The 21,003-nt window shown below is 47.4% G+C and overlaps 2 protein-coding genes across 3 annotated transcripts in view; one reads left to right on the top strand and one right to left on the bottom strand.

Annotated features, from left to right (window-relative positions):
* The window catches only part of Lpin (phosphatidate phosphatase LPIN), a 94,903-nt gene extending 84,738 nt beyond the window's left edge, over positions 1–10,165 (bottom strand). Inside the window, exon 1 of one of the 2 annotated variants that reach the window (XM_077680386.1) lies at positions 9,959–10,165. The gene's annotated coding sequence lies outside the window, so the exon portion shown is untranslated. The remainder of the gene's footprint in view (positions 1–9,958) is intronic. The other variant, XM_077680384.1, reaches the window with a different exon arrangement.
* Positions 10,166–10,568: 403 nt separating this feature from the next.
* Positions 10,569–12,942, top strand: Pabp2 (poly(A) binding protein nuclear 1). The gene has a single exon (XM_077680387.1). The coding sequence runs from the start codon at positions 10,812–10,814 to the stop codon at positions 11,487–11,489; it is 678 nt and encodes a 225-aa protein (XP_077536513.1). The 5' UTR covers positions 10,569–10,811; the 3' UTR covers positions 11,490–12,942.
* Positions 12,943–21,003: the final 8,061 nt, after the last annotated feature.

Here is a 21,003-nt window from a genome sequence, read left to right as displayed (position 1 = left end):
GCGCGACCCGGACAGCCAAGAGATAAAAACTGCTTTGCTTCTCCAGGCTCGATTACACGGTTAACTCATACGCCTGATCGACTCAGCACGCAGCTATTCCAGGTGAACCCGTTTAAAAAAAAAAAAAAGCGGATATGAGTACGGGACAACGTCCGTTCGAAAGAACGACAATGGACGACCGCATCGGCCCAGCATGCGTCATGTAGACCGCGCGACGGTGGAAAAACGTGTAAAGCCGCTGTAAAAGCCAGGACGACAGTCATAACTTTCTCGGACACATGTTGGGTAGCACGAAACGCCCGCTTTCCTTCAGCGACGTGTCAGCCATTCGTCGCAGGTATATATATAGGTACACAGGTGACGTCCCTGGGCTTTGTTTGGAACTACCGCAATTTACCTCAGCTCAACGGGCCGTGGAACGAATAATGATCGGAGTAACACTTTGAGAGACAGGAAACGGGCTATACCTGGATAAGAGAACAAACTCGAGTAGAAGATGCCACAGTTCAAGTAAAAAAATAAACAAATAAATAAATGGACTTGGGCTGGCCTCATAGGCGAAATGACAATCGGCTGACTATGAGGGTGACAGAGTGGATACACCCAGAGAGGGGTCGAGAAGAAAGGGATGAAATAGGAATGGACTGGAGCGGCGCGGGACAGGAGTGGTTGGAGGTCGTGCGGTGGACCTAGTGGGCTGTTGGTGATGATAATGACGATGAATTGGTTACAGCTGGGGTTAAGACGGTCATGCTTACTGGTAAGCTGGAATGGTAATCCATCAAACCTAAACGTTCCGTTTTCTCCTCCAACGCAGAGGCGTATTCGAAATGGCTTCCAGCGGCGTTGGTATAATATCGCGGGATGCCATGAACCACGGAATGTAGGCTTTATAATGCCACTTCTTTGTGCGCCTCTCCGCACCCAGTCTGCCACTGCTTTACGGTACCTTCATGGGGCCGTGAACACAATACAACTAGCTTTTGATAACTCACGCAGCTTTTTCCATCCACGAAATGAGTTTTTTAACGAAAAAAAAGGGAGGGGAAGGGCAAGAAATAATGGACCCTTTTCAAATTCCGCACTACAATGACGCATTACGGGCCAGCAGTGGGCCTCCTCTATTCATAGAGTTTCTCACTAGCTCTCTATGCCTGTATTACCACTCCCGAGTATAGTAGTGTGTGTACTAGTGAACTGTGGAGTGAACTGTGTGTGTGTAGTTAGCGGTGCAGTGGGTGAAGTGATGCATGTAGTATGTTTGGTTTAGGCGACCCGTGTAGTATTTAGCACAGCGTGTCTTTGTATCGGCTATTAATAAATTTTCTTGAAGGGGCCCCCAGCTGCCACCATGTGAAAAAAAAAAAAAAAAAAAAGACGTTCTTGAGTGTGCTTGCTTCCCGCATCAAAAGTTGAAGGTAGGCGCTTCAACCTCACCTTTATGACGAAGCTGACTAATTCGTTACAGGCGGGGAGGAGCGGGAAGCCGCACCTTATGGTTGGTAACCTTCGAGTCCATTTGAATTGATTCAGTTATTCGTCCTCCTTCTCCTTGTTTTCCCAAGGTTTCTGAGGGGAAGTGTCGGACCAAAAGTAACAAACTTCCAGACTGAACACTCAGTAAGTGAGTGAGTGAGGGGTCTTCACGCACTTGAGGGTGCAGTCTAATTGCAGTTTTGGAGTTTTTATTTTATTAGTCATAAATTCAGCTTTGTTACCATATATTTTTATATAAATCCTTTGCTTCCCTTTATCATATCAACATCTCGAGTTCGTCACTCCGTCCACAATCTCCGAACATTTCAACACCATCTCCATGCTGAACCCCCTGCAAAATCAGCGAGAGCCGCGGCGATTGGGTTCCTGATCGACGCCGCACTTACGGGAAAAACCTTACTGGGTAGAACCAGCGACAATACATACGCCCTGTTGATTTTTATGCGTTTAAAACTAAAACCTTAAAGTCTTAATAAAACGTGCTTCTTGTAAGAAAACACTCTTCTGTACTATGGAGTGTGCAGGCGGACGCGGCACTTTGATTATTTGTGATTTTTTGATGGACCGGCTATCAAACGATACTAACTTTTACGCCTGATAAATTGAGTAATATAATACTAGACATCAAGCCCAGAAATCAGTTTCCGGAAACAGCGAAATTATGTAAAATTTATCACTGATCAGAGAGCATAACATGGGCTTCCAAACTGTGAGCATAATAAAGCGGAATCCAGGGTGTCTACCAAGTTGACATTTTGAAATTCCCTGAGTTTTCCAGGTTTTCCCTGAGTCTTTTTGATAAATTCCCTGTGTGACACAGAACTCTAACGTCAACATTGGCTGACACCCCTTCAGCGGTTGCTGTTACCCTCTAAAAAGCGCCTTATAAAATAAAATATAACATAATAAAGTGTGAATGCTAACCAGTAACTTTTATCTCATTTGAAAAGAAAACATAACAGAGTGGTAGGAAAATTCACAGTGAATGAAATAATGAAGAAAAAAAAAGTTAAAACTGTACTGCCATGTTCTCAGCTCACACTGAATGCCTCAGTGCTGTATTTCACTGCTTCAAAGCGTTTATTTTGGTTTGGATGAGGGACACCTGCATCTTAAACACCGTAACATTACGTGCCCTTAAATGCCACCATACTTCTAGCATCAAAGCGCTGCGCAGGATAAGCGAAAAGAGTATTTGGGATTCACACTGGAAATCAGAAACACCTCAACTACACCCCACTATTGTGACTCCCCGTAAAGTTCTTTTGGCACGCAGCGAAATATAGTGCTGGCTTGCAGTTAAAGGTAACTCTTAAAACAGGGTACAATGTCTATATTTGATACTTAAGAAGTATTTTGAACACAGCTGCGATCTTTTAAAGTTGGAAATTAAGAGAAATGTGTTTTTATTATTACGCCAGATCCACATCTCAAAGATTCACAACGTGCGTCAACTAACTAGAAACCACAGTAGATGGTGCCAGGTGTTCCAGCATAGGATTGAAAGCTACTATTGCCCCTGCCCCTGCAGACTCCCTTACGCTGCCCCAACAAGCTATCGCGGCGTGCAACATTTTCTTCCACCTTTCAGGAGTCCAGGGGGTCAGGAGGGGGGAAGGGGGGGGAGAGTGACTCGCAAGCTGTATGAAGCTAGTTCTCACTGGAACCAAAGACTTCAGACGGCGCGATCAGCGACGGCTCCGGAGGGTTGTCCACTTTTGACGTGCTGTTACTTGAGCCAGCATTACCGTGAATTTTCCTTTATAAAGTACAGCTAATTTTCCCTGATAGAAGGACAAATTCCATGAGTTTTCCCTGAGTTTTTCCAGACTGCTCAAAATCCCTGAGAATTCCAGGTTTTCCCTGTTTTCCAGGTTGGTAGACACCCTGGGAATCATTATCATCATCGTCACATCCTCATCATTAGGGCCCCAAGAACACAGTAGCCCCGGACCACAAAGTTTCCTAATCCGGCACTGAGAAGAGCAGGTGTACTGCTAAGGTAACTAAGTAATATTCGCTCTCTTCGTGCGTCCCGTTGGCTTTCTTGCTCAATGGACCTTTTTCCAGTAGCGATCTGCGCATGCGCGGGCTGCCGGTCCGCCATTCTTGGCAGGCGCCTCGGGCAAAATAAACAAAAGCGCGCCCCTGGGTTTCCTGTTTAGGGAGCGGCTATAATCTGCACGTTTTCTTTTTTTTCTCTTTGGACTCCTCGTGGTGGGTTCGTACGTGCATACAATAATGGCTTTCTAAGAAAAGGGGCGAAAACGCTTGAGACTGACCACGCTGCCAGCACATGGCTATGGTGTCTGGAAGGGGAAGTGTGAAGGGCGGAAGCGAGAGGCTGCACAGATCAGCGATTACAGCTCCTAGGTGGCGCCACAATGGAGGAGGGGAGCTAGCGCTAGCGCCGATACTGCCGATACGCTGCCACCGAAAGTAACGGAGTGCCGGCGGCTGGCATTGCGTTTCTTCCGAAATCGCCCTTGATAGGCGGAAATTTGATTTGTGTCCGTAGATATGCTACGCAAAAAGGGTACAAGCAGTTCCTAAACGACTAAAAAGACGATGTAATTTGGAACTGGCGCTGACACATGTTGCGTGCAGACGGCTTCGTTGCTACGCTGGTTCTTTCGCGTCTTTCGGCACCTAAGGAGACGAGCTCCTTTCATTGTCCAGAGCTATAACGGCTGTCTGTTCGATGCAGTCATTCACTAACAATGCTGTGCCTAGATATTGATCCAGGTGCATTGGTAACTTCCGCCAGTATTTTATTGCCATATCGCGGCAAAGGCAGTTTTCGTGCGCATGCGGGCGAGCTTGGAACATGAACGCATACTGAATGATGAAGAGAGAGAGAGAGAGAGAGAGAGAGAAATACTTTATTTATGGCCAGCAGGGAGTGGGAGGTCGGGATGCGCAGAGCCTCCACATCTCATCCACGTTCACGACGTCTTCTGGACTAGGCCCCGCCGGCGTCGGCGTGAGCGGTGCGCGAAAGGTACTCGGGAGTTCGTCCCTTTCCCCCCCGTCTGCGACTCGCTCCGCTTCTGCCTGGCGAGAGCAGCCTCGAGCTGCTGGACGGCTAGAGTTTGTGCGGCCAGGTCCGTCGAATATACGGCACTCGTTATGGTGTCCGGCAGCCAGCCGTAGAGGTCGGCAGCTTCCACGGGGTGCATGCACAGTCCCACAGGATGTGGGCCAGAGTTAATTGCGCGATAAATAGCGCAAAAAGAAGACGGGCCCCGTAACTTAGACAAGAGCTATCTTGTCTGCGTCGTGCCAATGCCTCGGAGGCATTGGCGGAGGCATTGGTCGTGCTGTCGGTCTTTCTTCCGCGCTATTTTTCATCGTGAACGGACACCAACTTCCCCAACTCAGTGCTGCACTTTCAAACGTGAATAAGGCAATATAAATGTTCACAAAGAAACGTAAACATAGTAGCTTCTGGAGGAGGAATACAAGCGATGTTGAATAACACTTTTAAAGGGCAGTCTTTGCGCCTTCAAAGCGAAATAACCTGGGATAGTATCAACCTTTCTCGGCCTATGATTGAACTTTGCTTTTCGTGTTTCAGCTCTTGATCGCGGTTCATTTGTTACTGATGTACAATTATTTAAAACGAATTGTCTGACATCCAAGAATACTTGCAATGTTTACAATAGCAAATGTCGGGGAAATAATTGCAAGTTCTCTGAGAATCAGCATACACCTGCAAAATAAGCACACACAAGCACAATTTGAAGGGCATGTTCCAGTTTATTTCTTGTATACACTTCAATAAAGCATGTAGAGTGCATAAATTTGAAAGCGCAACATCTCCGAAGCTTTAAATGATTTTTCCTCCCGGCAGCGGCGGCCGCTTTTCTGACGGAGCCGCACAAAGCAAAAAAGCCCGTGCGTTCGAGATTTCGGCACACGTCAAGGATCCCTAGGAGGTCAAAATTAATCCGGAGCCCTCTATTACGGCGCGTCATCGCCTGTGTAGCGTCGTCGTTTAAACCCCGCAATCAATCAATCAAATTAATACTTTTGCCGGCCGGCGGCTCAACTCGTTCCTTATTCAGGGCCTTACAGTGAGCCTGACAACAGGCCTGGTCGAATTTTAGGCAGCTTAAAGAAGCGATGAAATCATGCATGCTGAACGCATGAAGCTTTATTCTATGAGAAAAACTTGTAAACGCCTCCTATAGCACCAATACAAGCGTGCCGTCCGTGGCTTCGGCGGAATGATGTGCTTGAAGGTTTCGCTACATTCCTGCCAATGTCGATCGACAAGGAAAACGCACAACGTACATTCAAGACGATAAATACGGTACGCGTACAAAACAGGCAGCATCCACAGCACAACACCACAGGACAACACGCTCGGCTGAAAGGTGAGCAACGCCGGCGACGCATGCGACAACCCTTCCAAGGCCGCTCCCCTCCCTCGTGCAGCGCCCCTATCGGACTGCAAGGTTTTCATCGCGTTTCGTGCAGCAGCCAAGCATGGCGCGCATATAGCGCCCGTCACACTTCCCCTTCCAGACACCATAACATGGCTGCCAGTGAGGGGTTACGGAAATGAAAAAAAAAAAGGGGGGGGGGGGGAGGAGGCGGGGCGCTTCGAACACAGCAGATTAGTCACGAGAACGTTCGCCTGCTACTGTGACATTCAATGAAAGGTGCGGGTGAGTGGTCAGTGCGGGAGGGGCTGCGGGACCAGGATATTTTGTGCATGAGTTCTAGGAAAGCCAAACTTTCTTGGGGGTGCGCCTTACTGCCATTTTTAGTTCGCCGTGGCGGCCGCTAGAGGGACCGGTACTGGAAAAAGGACCATTCAGTTGTTGATTGTCCACGTGAGGTATCTGCGTGGTGAATGCGTCTACGTCGCGCTGCACACTCAGCATATCCACATTGTTACGCGCAGCTTTTTTCTAGGTCATGCATGACCAGTTAGTAAAAGCAACTAAGTACCTAGTCAATATAACTGGTTAGTGTTATGTTAGTAAGTGCGCCGACCTTTTTTTTTTTAACAGTGGACTTCCGGTACAAACGTAGTCCTCGGACTGCCCGCGGACCGCCCAGGAGTGTTTTCCTGGATTGCATGTTTCTGTTTATCTGTTTAACACATCTGTAAATTTCGAGACATTTGTTTCCATAACAATTTGTGATGGCAGATTATTCCATTCAGTCGCTGCTCGAAGCCGGAATGATTCAGCAAATGCCAGTGAATGACACGTGATGCGATTGACGTGTAGATAATCACGTTCCATAATTGTAGAAAGGTGTTCCATAATTGCCTGCTACGAAGTGCATAGTCTGGAAAAAGTGTTTCAAGCAATCTCAGCTTTAGCTTTAGTTGCACTGCTAGAAATTTTAGGAGCCAAAAATGCTTCGCAGAGACATGTAAATCTTCAATCTGAGAGCCTGAAGCATGAGTGCTCTGAGCTGGATGAAATGATTCCCCAACAGTGGTAAATCGACGATTCCCAGTAAAAACAGTCATCAGGGTGTTAACGGCACGCTAGTATTCCAGTGATACGATAAAACGGAACTTGAGGCCTCACTACAATCGCCCAGTCTTTTTTTTTTTTTTTTTGTATCGTTTGCTACCCTGGCCGAGGTTGAGCAGTTTCGCGTGGATCTTGAAGGGCAGTGCTGCGCAAGCGTGAAGAGCATTGGATTGTATTGGAAATACAATCCAATTGGAGTATGGGTGTGCAGAGAATTGGGCTATTCTGGTTGACTCTAACTGGACCTGCACATTCGCCGGTGTGCGCATTCCAGAGGAGTGACGTCACAGCCGCGGCAGACGCACTGGCGCCGGAGCGTGCCCAGCTGTGCGCCTCCGTCGCGCAGTAGCCAAGTCTGACGCTGCACCGGAGCCGCTTGATAGCCGTTTCGCGTGGCTCCTGGAGAGCAGTGCTGAGCATGCGCGAGGAGCAGTGTCTGGACTGGAAATCGTTTTAGCAGTAGTAAGCATGATATTCAGCTAAACCTTGACAACCAGGAAACCTAAGAATAACCAGCTGAACATTACCTCACGATACGTATATCCTGGCATAGCCGAGCTAAGCCATTGGCTATTTTTCTGGCGGTGGCTTAGGCGGACGGCCGCCAGTCGCGCCAAGATTCTTCCGTAGAGAAATCACCGGAAAGAGATGTTTTCTTCGGTACCTCGATTATTTACCAGGAGTTGGAGATAAAAGTAATACCATTGTTATCTATAATGAACCAAACTTGTAATTTGTATCCGTGGCCACAACCGCCGTTAACTAATCTAACGGTTTGGATAAAAATGGCTGCGCGAACGAAGCCGTAAGCGCTCCGCATGTCGGATGTTCTGCCCTGTCGTCGTTATTTCGCCCTGCGTTGGTTCCGGAAAGTCGCTTGTTGCGGCGGGAAAGTGGCGGCTTACCAAAGAAAGGTTTACACGGAGGAACTTCCTCCATGAAGTTTTACGCCACACATCACGTGACTACCCGGCTGCTTCTCCTCCGCGAAATAACGCGGAAAAGAGCCGGCAAAACCTAACGCAAATAAACCGGCCACGCATAAATAAGACCGAAGGAAAGCGCGGTGAATGTTTACGCCTTCACCACTTCAGCGCAGCCGAAAGATAATATTTCCGGCCTCTGGAATGTGGAGTAAATAAATCAAGAAAGAGAAACGTCGTTGGGAAGGTCTTTTCGAGAGAGTACGCTACATAAACTTCGGCGTTATCAAGGAAAGTTGAGTCAGAGTTTGTTTGGCTGTACACCCTGACGATCCCGGATATGAGAGGTGCGGCGAACAACTTGCGCCCTTGAATTCGCCGGCTGAAATTTGATCTCTCTTGTTTGCCCGTCCAGAGCAGTGAGCCGTACAAAACTGCTCTCGTCAAAGAAATTCGGTGGGAACTCAAATGCGGAGCTGCTTTAGAGCATTTCTGAGCGTTAGGAGACGACAAATAAAAAAGGCCTGTAACGGCTGCTTCCTGGAACGCACATCAACACCCTGATCGCCGTTACCTCCCAGGCGGAACTGTGATTAAAACGCGGCATGATGTCGCCTCTGTCAAAAAAAAAAAAAAGGGGGGGGGGGGGGGGGGAAGCGAAAGAAAAAAAATGAATAGAGAGACACGAGCTTTGCAAGGCACCCGGTAAAGGGGGTGCCGCTACCAAGTTGCACGCGGTGGGCCAGGCCCTCCAAAGCAGAAGTCACGAATTCGAGCAGAAGAAAGAGAACACACGCGCGCACAGAAGCGCAAACTGGCACCATCACGTAAAGCACGAGATCGCAGACAAACAAAGCACCACCAAGCGACGGCCGTCAAGGCTACTCCCCTTGGCAGATCAACTCCTTTACCAACTCCACGCGCGGCCTCTCTCATGTTTGAAAGGGCTGACAAATCGTGACACGTGGTTCTTCTTCACTGCCCGGCGACCCACATTGCACGAGGCGCTATGCCACACTACGTTGAGTCAAGTCCGAAACCCAAACAGTAGACCTTCACTGCGAGCTTCACTGCCAACCCCACTCGAACGCGCGACAGCCAAAAAGACTAGCTCCTGCGGAGGAAACGATATCGCAATGTGCGAGGTTGTTGCGTGATTAGTGACCGCCAAAGCACAGCATCGTCTCAGTTTCAAGAATAGAAGCAATTTTCACCGGAACAGCTTTTTCAAAGGGAGGAGAGAACGAGGAGCCATGCACAAGATGATCGTAGCACGTTCCGCTGCCAAGAAACTACTGCGTGGGCCGGTATATCGACTTTCGGGCTCCATTACGGTTCGCGCGATACGCCGTCGTGAGAGGTTGGAAAAACAAGCGAAGATTTCCGACAGAGTGGGCGACGACGGCGCGAATCTACGTGAACTGGTTACTACTTCTGAACGCGTAGTGTAAAAGGTACCAATCGATACGTTTCGAAGCGATTTTACTGCCGAAGCTTGTTTACAGACGCGGTTACGTCGCGGAACACGCGGCGACGAGGAAAGAAACGCGTGCTCAATCGGTACGACGACGTTGGCTCCAGATCCACGAAGGTAAAACGAATGCCTTTGCGATCCGGGAAGCTACTTCGCTCTGAACACGCGACGCGGTAGTGAGGATGACTGCCCATCAAACGACGCGTTTGAGAGAAGCCAGACACACAACTGAGCGCTAATCACGTTTCGGGCATCGAACACAGCTTTACGAAACGGGATTGACATGCTAAATAAAGTTTGTCGCAAGTTTCGACTCCCATACGTGCAAAATGAACGAACAATAGCGGTCAACAGCTGATCGAGACGTCGAAATACCACGCGGTGGTGCGACGCGCACCACAACATGGTTTTCAGATACCGCGCTGTACTTCGCGTTAAAGTGTAAATCAAAACCAAAACTGCGTTTGAGAACGCTCAATGAGCCGTGTGGTTAGGCAAACCATGAATTAATCAGTAGTACGACGATGGGTTGCGACGATACACCAGTAAGCGAAGACGTTACTCACCTTTCTGTCAGCGTGTAGTTATGACGGGCTGGCGCTACATGGGTGCTTTCTTTGCAGGTAGCTCCAACGAGTAGCTCCGCAGGCAGAAAGTCACACGCGAAACACTGCAACACACAGCGTCCACATCACGCACAACCCAAGAACAACTACCAACCGCGCCGGTTCAGCATCTGAGCATAGTGCAGAACAACAGCAGTGCCCGCCCACCGGCACCATTGCTCTCTCGCCGCTTAGTGTTGACGGCGCTGCGGTCGTCAAAGGAAATGAACGAAATGACAATAGCTCAACGTGTTCTTTATAGTAAAGATAAAAAAAACGCAATAATATATTATAGGTAGATAAATTTCAGTTTATATTTTTGTTATAATTGTGAATTCTGCGAAAGTAGTTTTCGTCTAGTTTTGGTAAGCAGGAGATTTGTTTGTCGTATCAACAAGCTTTAAGTGAAGAATAATAGAAATAATGTGGTCATGTAAATCTTACTTATTGTTACAGGTTGTGGAAAACGTGTACGCGAATGATTTGCTCGCTTTTATCTTTTCATGAAGTGTAGGTGGTGTAGGCGAGCGGAAAAAGAAGTTCGGCAGTTCGGTGCCGGGCCAGCTGCATCGTCATCACCAGCAGCCGCCGCCATATTGAACGCGCAAAGATTGCTTACGCGTTTATTTGTGTTGTGTTTGGAGTGTTTTCGTGGACGCGTCGGGCAACAAAAAATCTGCGTTTCATGTGAACCTCGCCGGTGCACGTTCCGCCCGCTACGCCAGCAGTGAACAACGTCCGCGCGTCCATCGGAACTTAGTGGGCCGCAGCGTCTTGCAGCCCGAGGGGGAAAAATTCGAACGAAGCGAAAAGCATGGCGGACGCCCCGGTGGAAAACGGCGACGGGATGTCGGACGCTCAGGAAAACGGCGATCACCCGCACGACTCGACCACGGAACTGCTCGACGAGAGCCTGGGCGACGAACACAGCCTGGATGACCCCGAACTGGAAGCCATCAAGGCCCGCGTGCGCGAGATGGAGGAGGAAGCTGAGAAACTCAAGCAGATGCAGAGCGAAGTCGAGAAGCAGATGAGCATCAGTCCGCCGGGCGGCTCGCTAGGCCTAACCCTTGAAGAAAAGATCGAAGTGGACGCGCGCTCCATTTACGTGGGCAACGTCGACTACGGCGCGACTGCCGAGGAGCTGGAGCAGCACTTCCACGGCTGCGGCTCCATCAACCGGGTGACCATCCTGTGCGACAAGTTCTCGGGCCATCCCAAGGGATTCGCCTACATCGAGTTCACAGACAAGGACTCCATCCAGACTGCGATGGCGCTGGACGAGTCGCTGTTTCGCGGCCGGCAGATCAAGGTTATGACCAAGCGCACCAACCGGCCCGGCATCAGCTCGACGAACAGGCCGCCCCGAGGTCGCTTCCGACGGCCCAGCCGCGGCGCTGGCATGTACTACGGCGGCGGCGGCGGTGGCGGCTACCGCTTCCCGAGGCGCGCGTACCGGCCCCGTAGGGCGACGTGGTTCTACCCGTACTAGAAGCATCTTCCAGCCCTTCTTTTTCTTCTGCTTCCTTCCACGTTCCCCTCTTTTCTCTCTTCCGAATCGGTGCAGCGACAGCTGATCCTACCCTGAGCGGAAACGGCGATGCAGTTACATCCATACCTGTGCACTGGCTAGACTGGGGATGATGTCCCGCGTTTTTGCACGGGTAAGATCAGCTGCTGTGGGGGGAAAATGAGCCTCTTTTCTTTTCTTTTTTTGAGTCGCTGTTGGAGTGAGGCGTTTCCGAGAGGTTGTGCGCGCAGATTGAGGACTGTATCGCCGCTGTTCTGAACTTGGACGGAGGAACTTTTGCTTTTTTTTCCTGCCTTAACCAACTACTTTACTGTGGAGAGTAGGTGTCGACTGTGCACGCGAACACGGCTGTGTTGTCGCCGAATACTTCTTCGAGCGATCCCAGGCAACGGGGGAAGGGTTTGGCGCGTTTGTTTTGCTGCGGAATAAGGAGCGTTCGCAGCGTGGTTCTCTAAGGGATGGGGCGCAATCATGTTCCTTGTCGCGGTGTCTTTTTTTTTTTTTTTTTCTGCTGTGCTTCACCCTTTCTTTCTTCCTTCCTTCAGTCTTCTCTCTTGCTTTTTCATTTACCTCTGCTTTGGGTCGTTTTGTTCTGTTGCTGATGTGCTAGTGTCGTGCTCAACGCATACGCGGGGAGGGGGGGAGGGGCTGTGTGAAAAACGGGGTTGCTTTTGCTGTGTTTCACGTTCTTATAAAAGTCATTTTCATTCCACCACAGAGAAGCATTGATTGCAGAACATCAGGGGTTTGTGGGTTTGGGGTGCAAAGCGGACGTTGGAAGGGGTTGCTGGAATAAGTGACTCGAGGCGTGTACGATGACTAGCAGCTAGTCCGAAAAACCGCACATTACATCGGAGATATCAAAGAAATTTAAAGAATCCGGCTAGTCATGAGGTGGTGGTAACTGCGCCGTGTTCCCATCGCCATTTGTTCGCAAAAATGTAGCATGCACTTCATGTTATTAATGGTTGGCGGCAGAGGAAGAGTTTTCTCACGTTGGTTCCTGAAACTGTTTGTGTGTGTGATTGAGTTGCTTTTTTCGGGCTATGGATCATGGTGCTTTGTGAAATTTTTCTGCTCTGATTCCCTACCCTCACTTGTCATTTGTGCGCATTGGTTTGCATCAGTCGTGCTTGCTCTGAGCACGTCCTCTCCTGCGCACATTTCGTTCATGTTTGCAGTGCCACACCCCATGGACTTTGTGTTCTTTTTCTTTATTTTTTTTTTTCCTCCTTGGTTGCTGAGAAAAGAGCAATATGCAGAAGCTTCTTTGCTGGCAAAAATCAACGCAGAGATTTGGGACTGAAAAAAAAAAAAAGGCGTTTAGAAATTTGCCCAAAAGAGGAAAGGTCCATTCAGCCCACAAATAAAAAAAAAGGTTCATCAATCAAGAATAAAACAACTACACACTGTAGTAGTCCGTGTCGCTCTTTTTTTTTTTCTTTTAGACGCGAGCTGTCGGACTTTAATGCATGATGCTGTGTGGCTAACGTGTGCGTGCTGTTCACGACGGGAGCGTATGATTGGAAGAGAGAGTGGGGTTTGTCTTTGCATGAAAGAGCTTTGTTTCTGTTGAATAGGTGGAGGTATTTCTTTAGTAAAAGGAACAAGCTTCTCTGTAGAAATGGAAAGGCACGTTTACTGTTTTTGGAAAAGTGACGGTATAGTGATGATTAAAAAAATTGGAGTCGAATGTGAGGGGTCATTAGATCCCTGTAATAAACATCGCGGAAAAAAACCTCTGGGCAGCAAATTGGGCAATTTTTGGGAGTAAGCTTGCTCCAACCGCGCTATTGGAAAGTGCAGCTGCTCTCCACGTTATCCACAGCATCAAAAAGAAAAAAATGGGTCGCTGCTAATTCTTTTCTAAGCAAATTAGGCAGCTTTCACTGCCGAGCAGCTGCAAAATGTCTGACAATTGTGTTTTAAGAAATCGTTAAGTCACCTTTAAGAAATTGCTGGCAGCAGACAAGTAACTGCAGGCAATCGTGGCATGTTTCGCAGATGGCACATTTGATGGAAAAAATCTGCAAATTTCTGAATGCTGCGTCTTCGCATGTAATGCAGTGCAGCAGCAGCCTTATTGCTGTGGTATTCAGCTGGAGAATGCTGAATTGCACAGGAAGAGGGTTTGTCACCAAAGCCGCTGTAGTATCGGTTGAGGCGAAATAAAATACCATATGCGCCGTACTTTAGGGGGGTAAAACGATGCAGCGAATACCACTATGGTGCATGTTATATGTAGCCCTGGTGTTGTCTCTTTGGCATGTGAAATGCTAAATTTGAATTCTGTTACTCATGCGATAGCAAAATGAAATGGACAGCTTGAAGCCACTGGGCGAAGGGGTGGTGTCTACGCAAGAAGAGCGGAAATTCCTTGCTAGTTATCTCGACTTCAAAATTCTTCCCTTCATTTTACAGTCGTTGGTGGATGGATGCTAGTGGGCACTGTGGCAGGTTGTAGGGGAGTGGCACAATGGGGTTTTCAAACCTTGTGAAGGTGATGCTGAGGCTGCCATCATTTGAGGAGTAGTTGTCCATAGAAAGATGAGGTAATGGCGCAATTTGCGGGGTAGACTGGCTAAATTGCCTGTACTGGGCCACTTTTGGTGGCACAAAGGGATTGTTGAAAGTACTGGTAGCTGATAGTGTTGTTGGATCAGCGGGAATTCTGATGTGTGTGTGGGGGGGGAGCAAGAAAATCTAAGGCAGTGCTGATGAGGTTGAGAGATCAATTGTGATGGAGTGGCGGCAGTGGGTACATTCAGGAAGACGTGTTCTGTTGGCAGTCCGATGTTGTCTTTGGTACGGGGTAGTGGCCTCTAGAATGCGCGAGAGCCTTGGTGCGTTGTTTGAGATGCTTGCATTTATGGAGCATACTTGCAATACTTGGGAAGTAGTAGACTTGGGCTTCATATGTAATGTGGTGAACTTGCTTCCCCAAGCCCATCTGTGTACCGCAAGGCTCCGGACTCTGTCCAACTCTCTTTAACCTGGCTATGATCACTATTGAAAGACGGACAAGCATTTATAGCAGCACAGCTTACTTTACCATTAGCATCGATGATGTCGCTATTGAACTGCATTGGCCCATGACCCCATTCAAAACACCATGATCACTGATTCCAGTGGGCTGAGACGGCCCTCGAACAAGACCCTCCTCAAACTTGACTTGTCTTTTGCACCTCATAGAACAGAATCCTGCACCACCTTTGCCCCGAACCCACCCACCGGCTACAAGCCACCTCAAGTCATTGTCACCTCCATTCCCAGCTCAGCCAAAGTGGAGCCACTTATGCTCCTTGTGGTCTATATCAGCACCACCATCAGCATAAACAAACCCAGATTCAGATTATGCGGTTTGACATGCCAACGTACTACAGGGCTATGAGGAACACCATAGTGGAGGGCTCTGGATTAATTTTGGGCACCTGTGGATCTTTAACGTGTGCCGAAATCTCAATGTACGGCCATTTTCACTTTTCGTCTCCATTTGAGAAGCGTCCACTGCAACTGGGATCGAAGCCATGTCCTTTGGCTCTGCAGAACAGCTCAGCAAAGCCACCATGGCAGGTACTTAAACAGACCGAACTCGGACGAAGAAACTTCTTCCATCAACAGGGGCGCCATCCATCATTTATTACCACCCATGGCAACGCAGCAGCTGTCGCTATGTACAGTTGTATATAGGTGTAAAGAAGTTTGACCTGAACCACAAATTTTGTCAAGCCTGTTAGGCAAAAACAAAAATGTACGAATAAATTTTGTAGGGACTTTGACAGAGTGCTGGGAAGCCAATTCTAGATTTAATTGCTGAATTGAGCCTTAACTGCGCGTGGACTGAGGGGGGTGTGTTTTTTCAAAGTTTATTTGTTAGTAATTTCAAGGGGTTCTCAAACCTAGCGTGCGAGGCATTGAGATTTTTTCTTTTTTTTTTTTTAATTTTAAACGGTGCTGGGTTCTGAAATCACAGGTCGTCACTAAAAATTTCCTGTCCAGCCATTCAGTAGACCATTTTTTGCGTGCACAAAAGTTTGCTCGAGAAGGGGGAGAGGGGGGGGGGTAGTGAAATTCTTATCTGCAGCAGCCAATAGTAGAACGGAGCAGGCAAGCGATTTTTTGAAAATTTAAAATCGGAGGAGCATTCATCTCGGTCAAACAGAGCGAAAATTTTGAAATTGTTCTTCTTCCGAAGGGATTAGCCAGGGCACAGAATGAGCTGACAGGTGCATTCATTACTATGCGAATGCACACACGCACCCATGCAAACATACATTTATGTGCGGCTACGTAAAAAAAGATGGTGTGGAGCTAAGCAAATGTAGCCATACCACAACCGTCAACACCTCGGCTTTCCTTCGAAGCCCAACTAATTTCATAATCCTGTAAAACTCGCGACTAAATTGTCTCGCAGTGTTAACCAGGTATCAATTTGATCCAAAATGTGTCAACACCAAAATCGGCCCATTCTAGGTGAATGAACGATGGGGCGTCACACCGGGTGGTCAAAATTAATCCGGAGCACTCCACTACAGCGCGCCTCATCGCCTATGTAACGTCAGCGCATTAAACCTCGTGATTAATCAATCAATCAATCAATCAATCATCAATCGAATGAACAACGAGAAGCAATGTAGGCATGGCCCAGCAGAAAAGCACACGGTTGATCATCGTCTCGCCAGAAAAATTAAGCGAAATAATTAAGGCCGTACCTTGAACAAAACTAGGGGAAGAAAATGGTGAATCTGCATAAGCTATTGAATATCGTTGCCATCATTCATTTTTTTTCCCTTGGTCGTTTCATCGTGATAGTACTCGATGTGCTTTAATTTAATAGTACTCAATCGTGTAAATCTCAATGAGCTTTTATTTCGACACAACCCTGCAGTACGTGCTATACTGCAAGCCATGTTTAGGGAACCGACCCTACATGTGTTCATCTTCACCCTGTACAAAATATGTGGAGATGTTCTGAAAGCCAGCACTTGTGGCAAACAAACCGTTCACTAATCGACCAGATTTAGGGGAAATCCTCGAGGTGGAGGAGATTTCTGCAAAGAAAAATCTGACAACCACCTGAATGCAGCTGTACGGCTTCAAGGGAAAATTCTACAGCTTCTTCAGAAACTTTGCAGTTGAAGAAAATTCATGACCAGGGCAGATTTTTCTTCAACTTCGAAGTTTCTGAGGAAGCTGTACAGCTTTTCTTTTTAGCCGTATGGCTGCATTGAGGTGGTTGTCAAATTGTCCTTCGCAGAAACAGCTAGTTCACTCCCACTTCACAACAAAGGGGCGGTGAAGACAAGTGGAAGCCTTGTTCACAGGGCTTCTGTAACGAAGCTGAAACGTCTTGTTTGTTGTTTTTAAAGTTTTTAACAGTTTCCCTTGGTCGGTGTCTCCGTTTTTACTTCAGAATCTGATTTGTGCGATTGGCGACTGCCGAACTAATCCATCGCTGAGACATGAGTGGACGATTGTAGTGGGGTCCCTAATTCCATGTGATCACATCACTTGAATGCTTATGTGCCATTAACACACTGAAAATAATGTCTTTAGAGCTGGTTCATATGACGTCGCTCCTGTCCATAACGCGTCACTGTAGTACAAAATTTGAAAGTTTTTATATATGTCTTGCATTTTTTCGTTAAGAAATAAAATGTCTTTGAAGGCTGCAATGGAGCTGAGTGAGGTACTGCAGCCCAGTTCTTTCAAAATAAGCAGTTATATTTTGTATTCACGGTCCCTTTAAACAGGCATGTTCATTTATATCTTACACGGCAGCCATTAACAGTGAATAAAATGCGTAAAAAGGGAAAAAAATGGAGCAGTGGCTTCACAGACAACATTGCAGTGAAATTCAACATCTTGTAACCCTGCAGGAGATTAATACGCTGCGCGTTGCTAACATACTCTTGAAGCACATGTGCAGAGTTTTAGCCCCCAAGATGGGTATTTAAATGACCCATGAAGATAAGGTACCAGTTTGGTTCTTTCGAAAGTTTTTACACGTCAAAACAACAGTGCCACCTTTAACGCAATCTGCAAGCAGTTAAGCTGGATAGTAGGGAAAGTGGACGAAAAAGGGGCAACTCAGCTCGGCCACTTTCTGACTGTTCCCTCGTGACATCTCGGGGACTACTTCATCCGTGCGACTGGTGGTCTCCGACAAAACCTACTTCTATGATTGCCCAGTTGTAGTGGCGCCTCTCAATCTGTTCGATTTCACTGCTTGAATGCTAGCATGAAGTTATCACTGATTTTTTTTGTTTTGTTTTTTGCGCCACTGTTTTGTAACGGTAAATTTAAAACTTTGTCGGTATATTTGGTACTTTTAATGTGCGCTTCAGGGCCAGAGTGGAGTCTAACAAATAAGCGAAAAAAAATTATTTCAATTAAAACGAATGTCGTCTTCACCATTCCTTTACGGCTACAGCCGTTCCCGCACTGAATTGTCAGTGCACAATTTCAGTCTCGTTACCAAATGTGTGAAGCAGTCTTTGAAGTCTCTTACCACAACACTGTTTGCATCCACCGTCACTACACTTAATGTCCTCAGCATTTAGAGACAATGTTTCTCAATGGCCCTGTCATCGTGAAGCCTCGTGGATGAGTCAGTCACACGCTCACTGCATTATTTTCCACACCAAGTGTAGGGGCTTCCTGAGGTGGTGGGAAATATATAGAAGAAAGAGTACAAAAAGCAGTTACTAATTAATTCATTTTTACTGTAACCGTTTTGTTTATTTCCTTGCCTGCCAAACAAATTCACATAGTTTCAACACCAGTCTAAAGGCAAACAAGATGCGAAGAATGGCATTAGTGCAAATATAACGATGAAGACTACAGTAAAACCTCCTTACAAGAGACACTCAAGGGGCCCAGGAAAGGGTCTCCCGTAACCAAGGTCTCTTGTATGCGATGTTGCTAACATAGCGAACATAGGGAAACCAACCGAACTGCTTTCATTCAAACGTCTTGTAACCACGTGTCTCTTGTAAGGAGGTTCTACTGTACAGGTAATGGTGAAAGTATATTTGCAGAAAAAATAATCTTCGCAGCAGAGAGTGTAATGGCCTTTACCATAGTTGACCATGCCTCCAACCTTCAAGTACAAGATTTCATAATACCATGCCTCCAGCCTTCAAGTACAAGATTTCATAATTACACATCGAAGCCAGTTCACTGTGTAAGAGGGACAACTTTATAGTGGCCCAGCACTGCGATCACATACACCGCTAGTCGGGGTCATAGCACTGCACGAAGATTTGCAAGTGCAGTGACCCAGATTTCTTAGTATAGTAATAGGAGGTTGTGGATGGGGGTTATCGTTGGGAGAGAGTGTGACGTTGCTTGAGGAGAGAACCAATATGTGTGATGTGCACCACAGTAATAGAAAATGCATATGGAAGTGAACTAGTCCAAGTTTGGCAAGTGACTTGACAGCGTGTGACGTACAGGGAAAGTGGATGAAACAAGGCAATGAGAGTTGAAGAGTCTTTCGAGACTTTGACGTCTCGCAGTTGTTGGGGCCGTCCTTCGTGTTGAGTCATCCAGCCAGGGAGGACGATTGCTTGGAGAGAGAGAGAGAGAGCAACATTTTATTGAGCTTTGATTCTGAGAGTGCAACAACATTGGTCTAAGAATTGTTTGAAGTGTATTTGCCCAAGTCGCCAGGAGGGCACACTCAACAGCAGGCCAACAAGCATCGCAAGCAAGGGCATAGAGACTTTGCACACATACTATGGCAAAAGCGAGAAGTGCCATAATCGGATGATTGCATACGACGGAACAGTGGGCCACTCCGTTGGGCACTAAACGGCGCTCAATTAACTGCATCGTCAAGCAGTGCCGTACCCACCTTAGTAACCACACAGACAACTGTGCAGTAACAGCGCAGCGACATTGCATAAACATTTAATGACCTAGCACCAGTCAACAGCTTTTGCTCAGTTCGCAGTGAGCTTGACCTCGTTTGTCCGTTTCTTTTTTTTTTTTTTTTTTTTCAAGTTCCTTTCATGCCGTTTTGCCTTATGCAAGTTTTCTTTTTTTTTCTCACTGAACAGTTGTGCTCTAGGCACCTGGTACGACATAAAAAGTGCTGGCCGTGCCCATTCCACATCTTTGCATAGGACATCCCGAGAAGTCGGGCGGTAGTCAAAAGAGCGTGCAGTAATGAATGGAAAACAGCATAAACATTCGAGTTGGTGATTACAGTAATCACCAATAGTGATTAGTGGAAAGGCTGGACGTGACTGTATTGAATGAAAAATTAGGGAGGGCATCTGATTGACAATTAAGTGAAGTTTTTGGGAGGGCGAACGTGTCCTGCATAAAATCGAGTTTCCCCATTCTGTTGTGCTTATATGCTATGGTGAACACGTTGACAGCTGATCTTTCTTTCGCAGTTAATGTCCGGTAATTTGAAGCAGCTGTGCGGGGCAATGTTTTGAACATTGCAGCATGTCTTGTCCTCGTATAAACCGTGGCCACCGTTCAGCAATACACACTTATAACCCCCCTTGTCTTCAAACCTGCAACAAAGATTGCTACCACATATCATATGGGAGTGCCAACGAACTCCAGACTTGCCCCCCTTTCCAACCCTCTTCGAGCAGTGGAGGGCTTCCCTGGCCAGCCCGGACCCGGATATCCAGCTTCAGTTGGTGACCCGAGCGCGGACGGCCAGCCGAAGTCAAGGCATCCTGGACGAGGGACGCCTTCCACTGAGCGAGGCCCACACATCAGCGTCTGCTGGAGAAATAAATACTTTTTCTCTCTCTCCATACAGGGGACAATGATGGCTGCTGCGCAAGAGATGGAAATATTGGTGAAGCTGCACAAGGTCGTTTTTGGTTTACTAACGCAGTCCCAGCATTGTTTGGACCACACACACAAAAAAAGCCTCCTGTGAGTCTTTCGTTGTGTAGTTGGCTGTGTACTCTGCGGAGAGAAACTCGTAAAACTGACTGGTCTGGCTGCAGACTCCCATAAATGTGAAGGACGTGCCTCAGATAAGCACTGCAACTTTATCACCCTTGACAGCAATGTTTTCGTCACGCCCTAGCTTTCGCTTTCCTGGACAGACCTGTACAAAACGGCGAATAGATTTGACTACCCTGTCACTTTTACTTGTAAGACAACCCCGCCAGTAGACGCAAGATTTTGGCGGCACCACGGTGCTAAGCGCTTTCAAAGTGCGCCTCCAGAACTCCGCGCCACCTGCGATAACGGGTTTTTATTTGTCAAAACAGCTGGTGTGGGCTTTTGAAAACGCAGCACGAAGCCGTTTGGCGCTAATTCAGAACATCTCTTCCGTCTGCGTTGCCTTTGCATCGTTACATCATAAATTTGGACCAAGCGGCCCGGTTTTCTGCTCTATTCGAATAATCACACCCCTCCTCCCCGCCCCCCCCCCCCCCTTTTTTCTTTTTGTAAAATATGGCACTAGAGGAAGTACAAACTAAACAGCTGTTCA

The sequence above is a fragment of the Haemaphysalis longicornis genome, unplaced genomic scaffold (genome assembly GCF_048455015.1).
Source record: "Haemaphysalis longicornis isolate Haplotype H1 unplaced genomic scaffold, Haemaphysalis longicornis Haplotype H1 scaffold_8, whole genome shotgun sequence".
Classification (NCBI taxonomy): Eukaryota; Metazoa; Arthropoda; class Arachnida; order Ixodida; family Ixodidae; genus Haemaphysalis; species Haemaphysalis longicornis.
The sequence above is the reverse complement of the archived record's forward strand: the minus strand, read 5'-3'. Positions and strand labels throughout refer to the sequence as shown.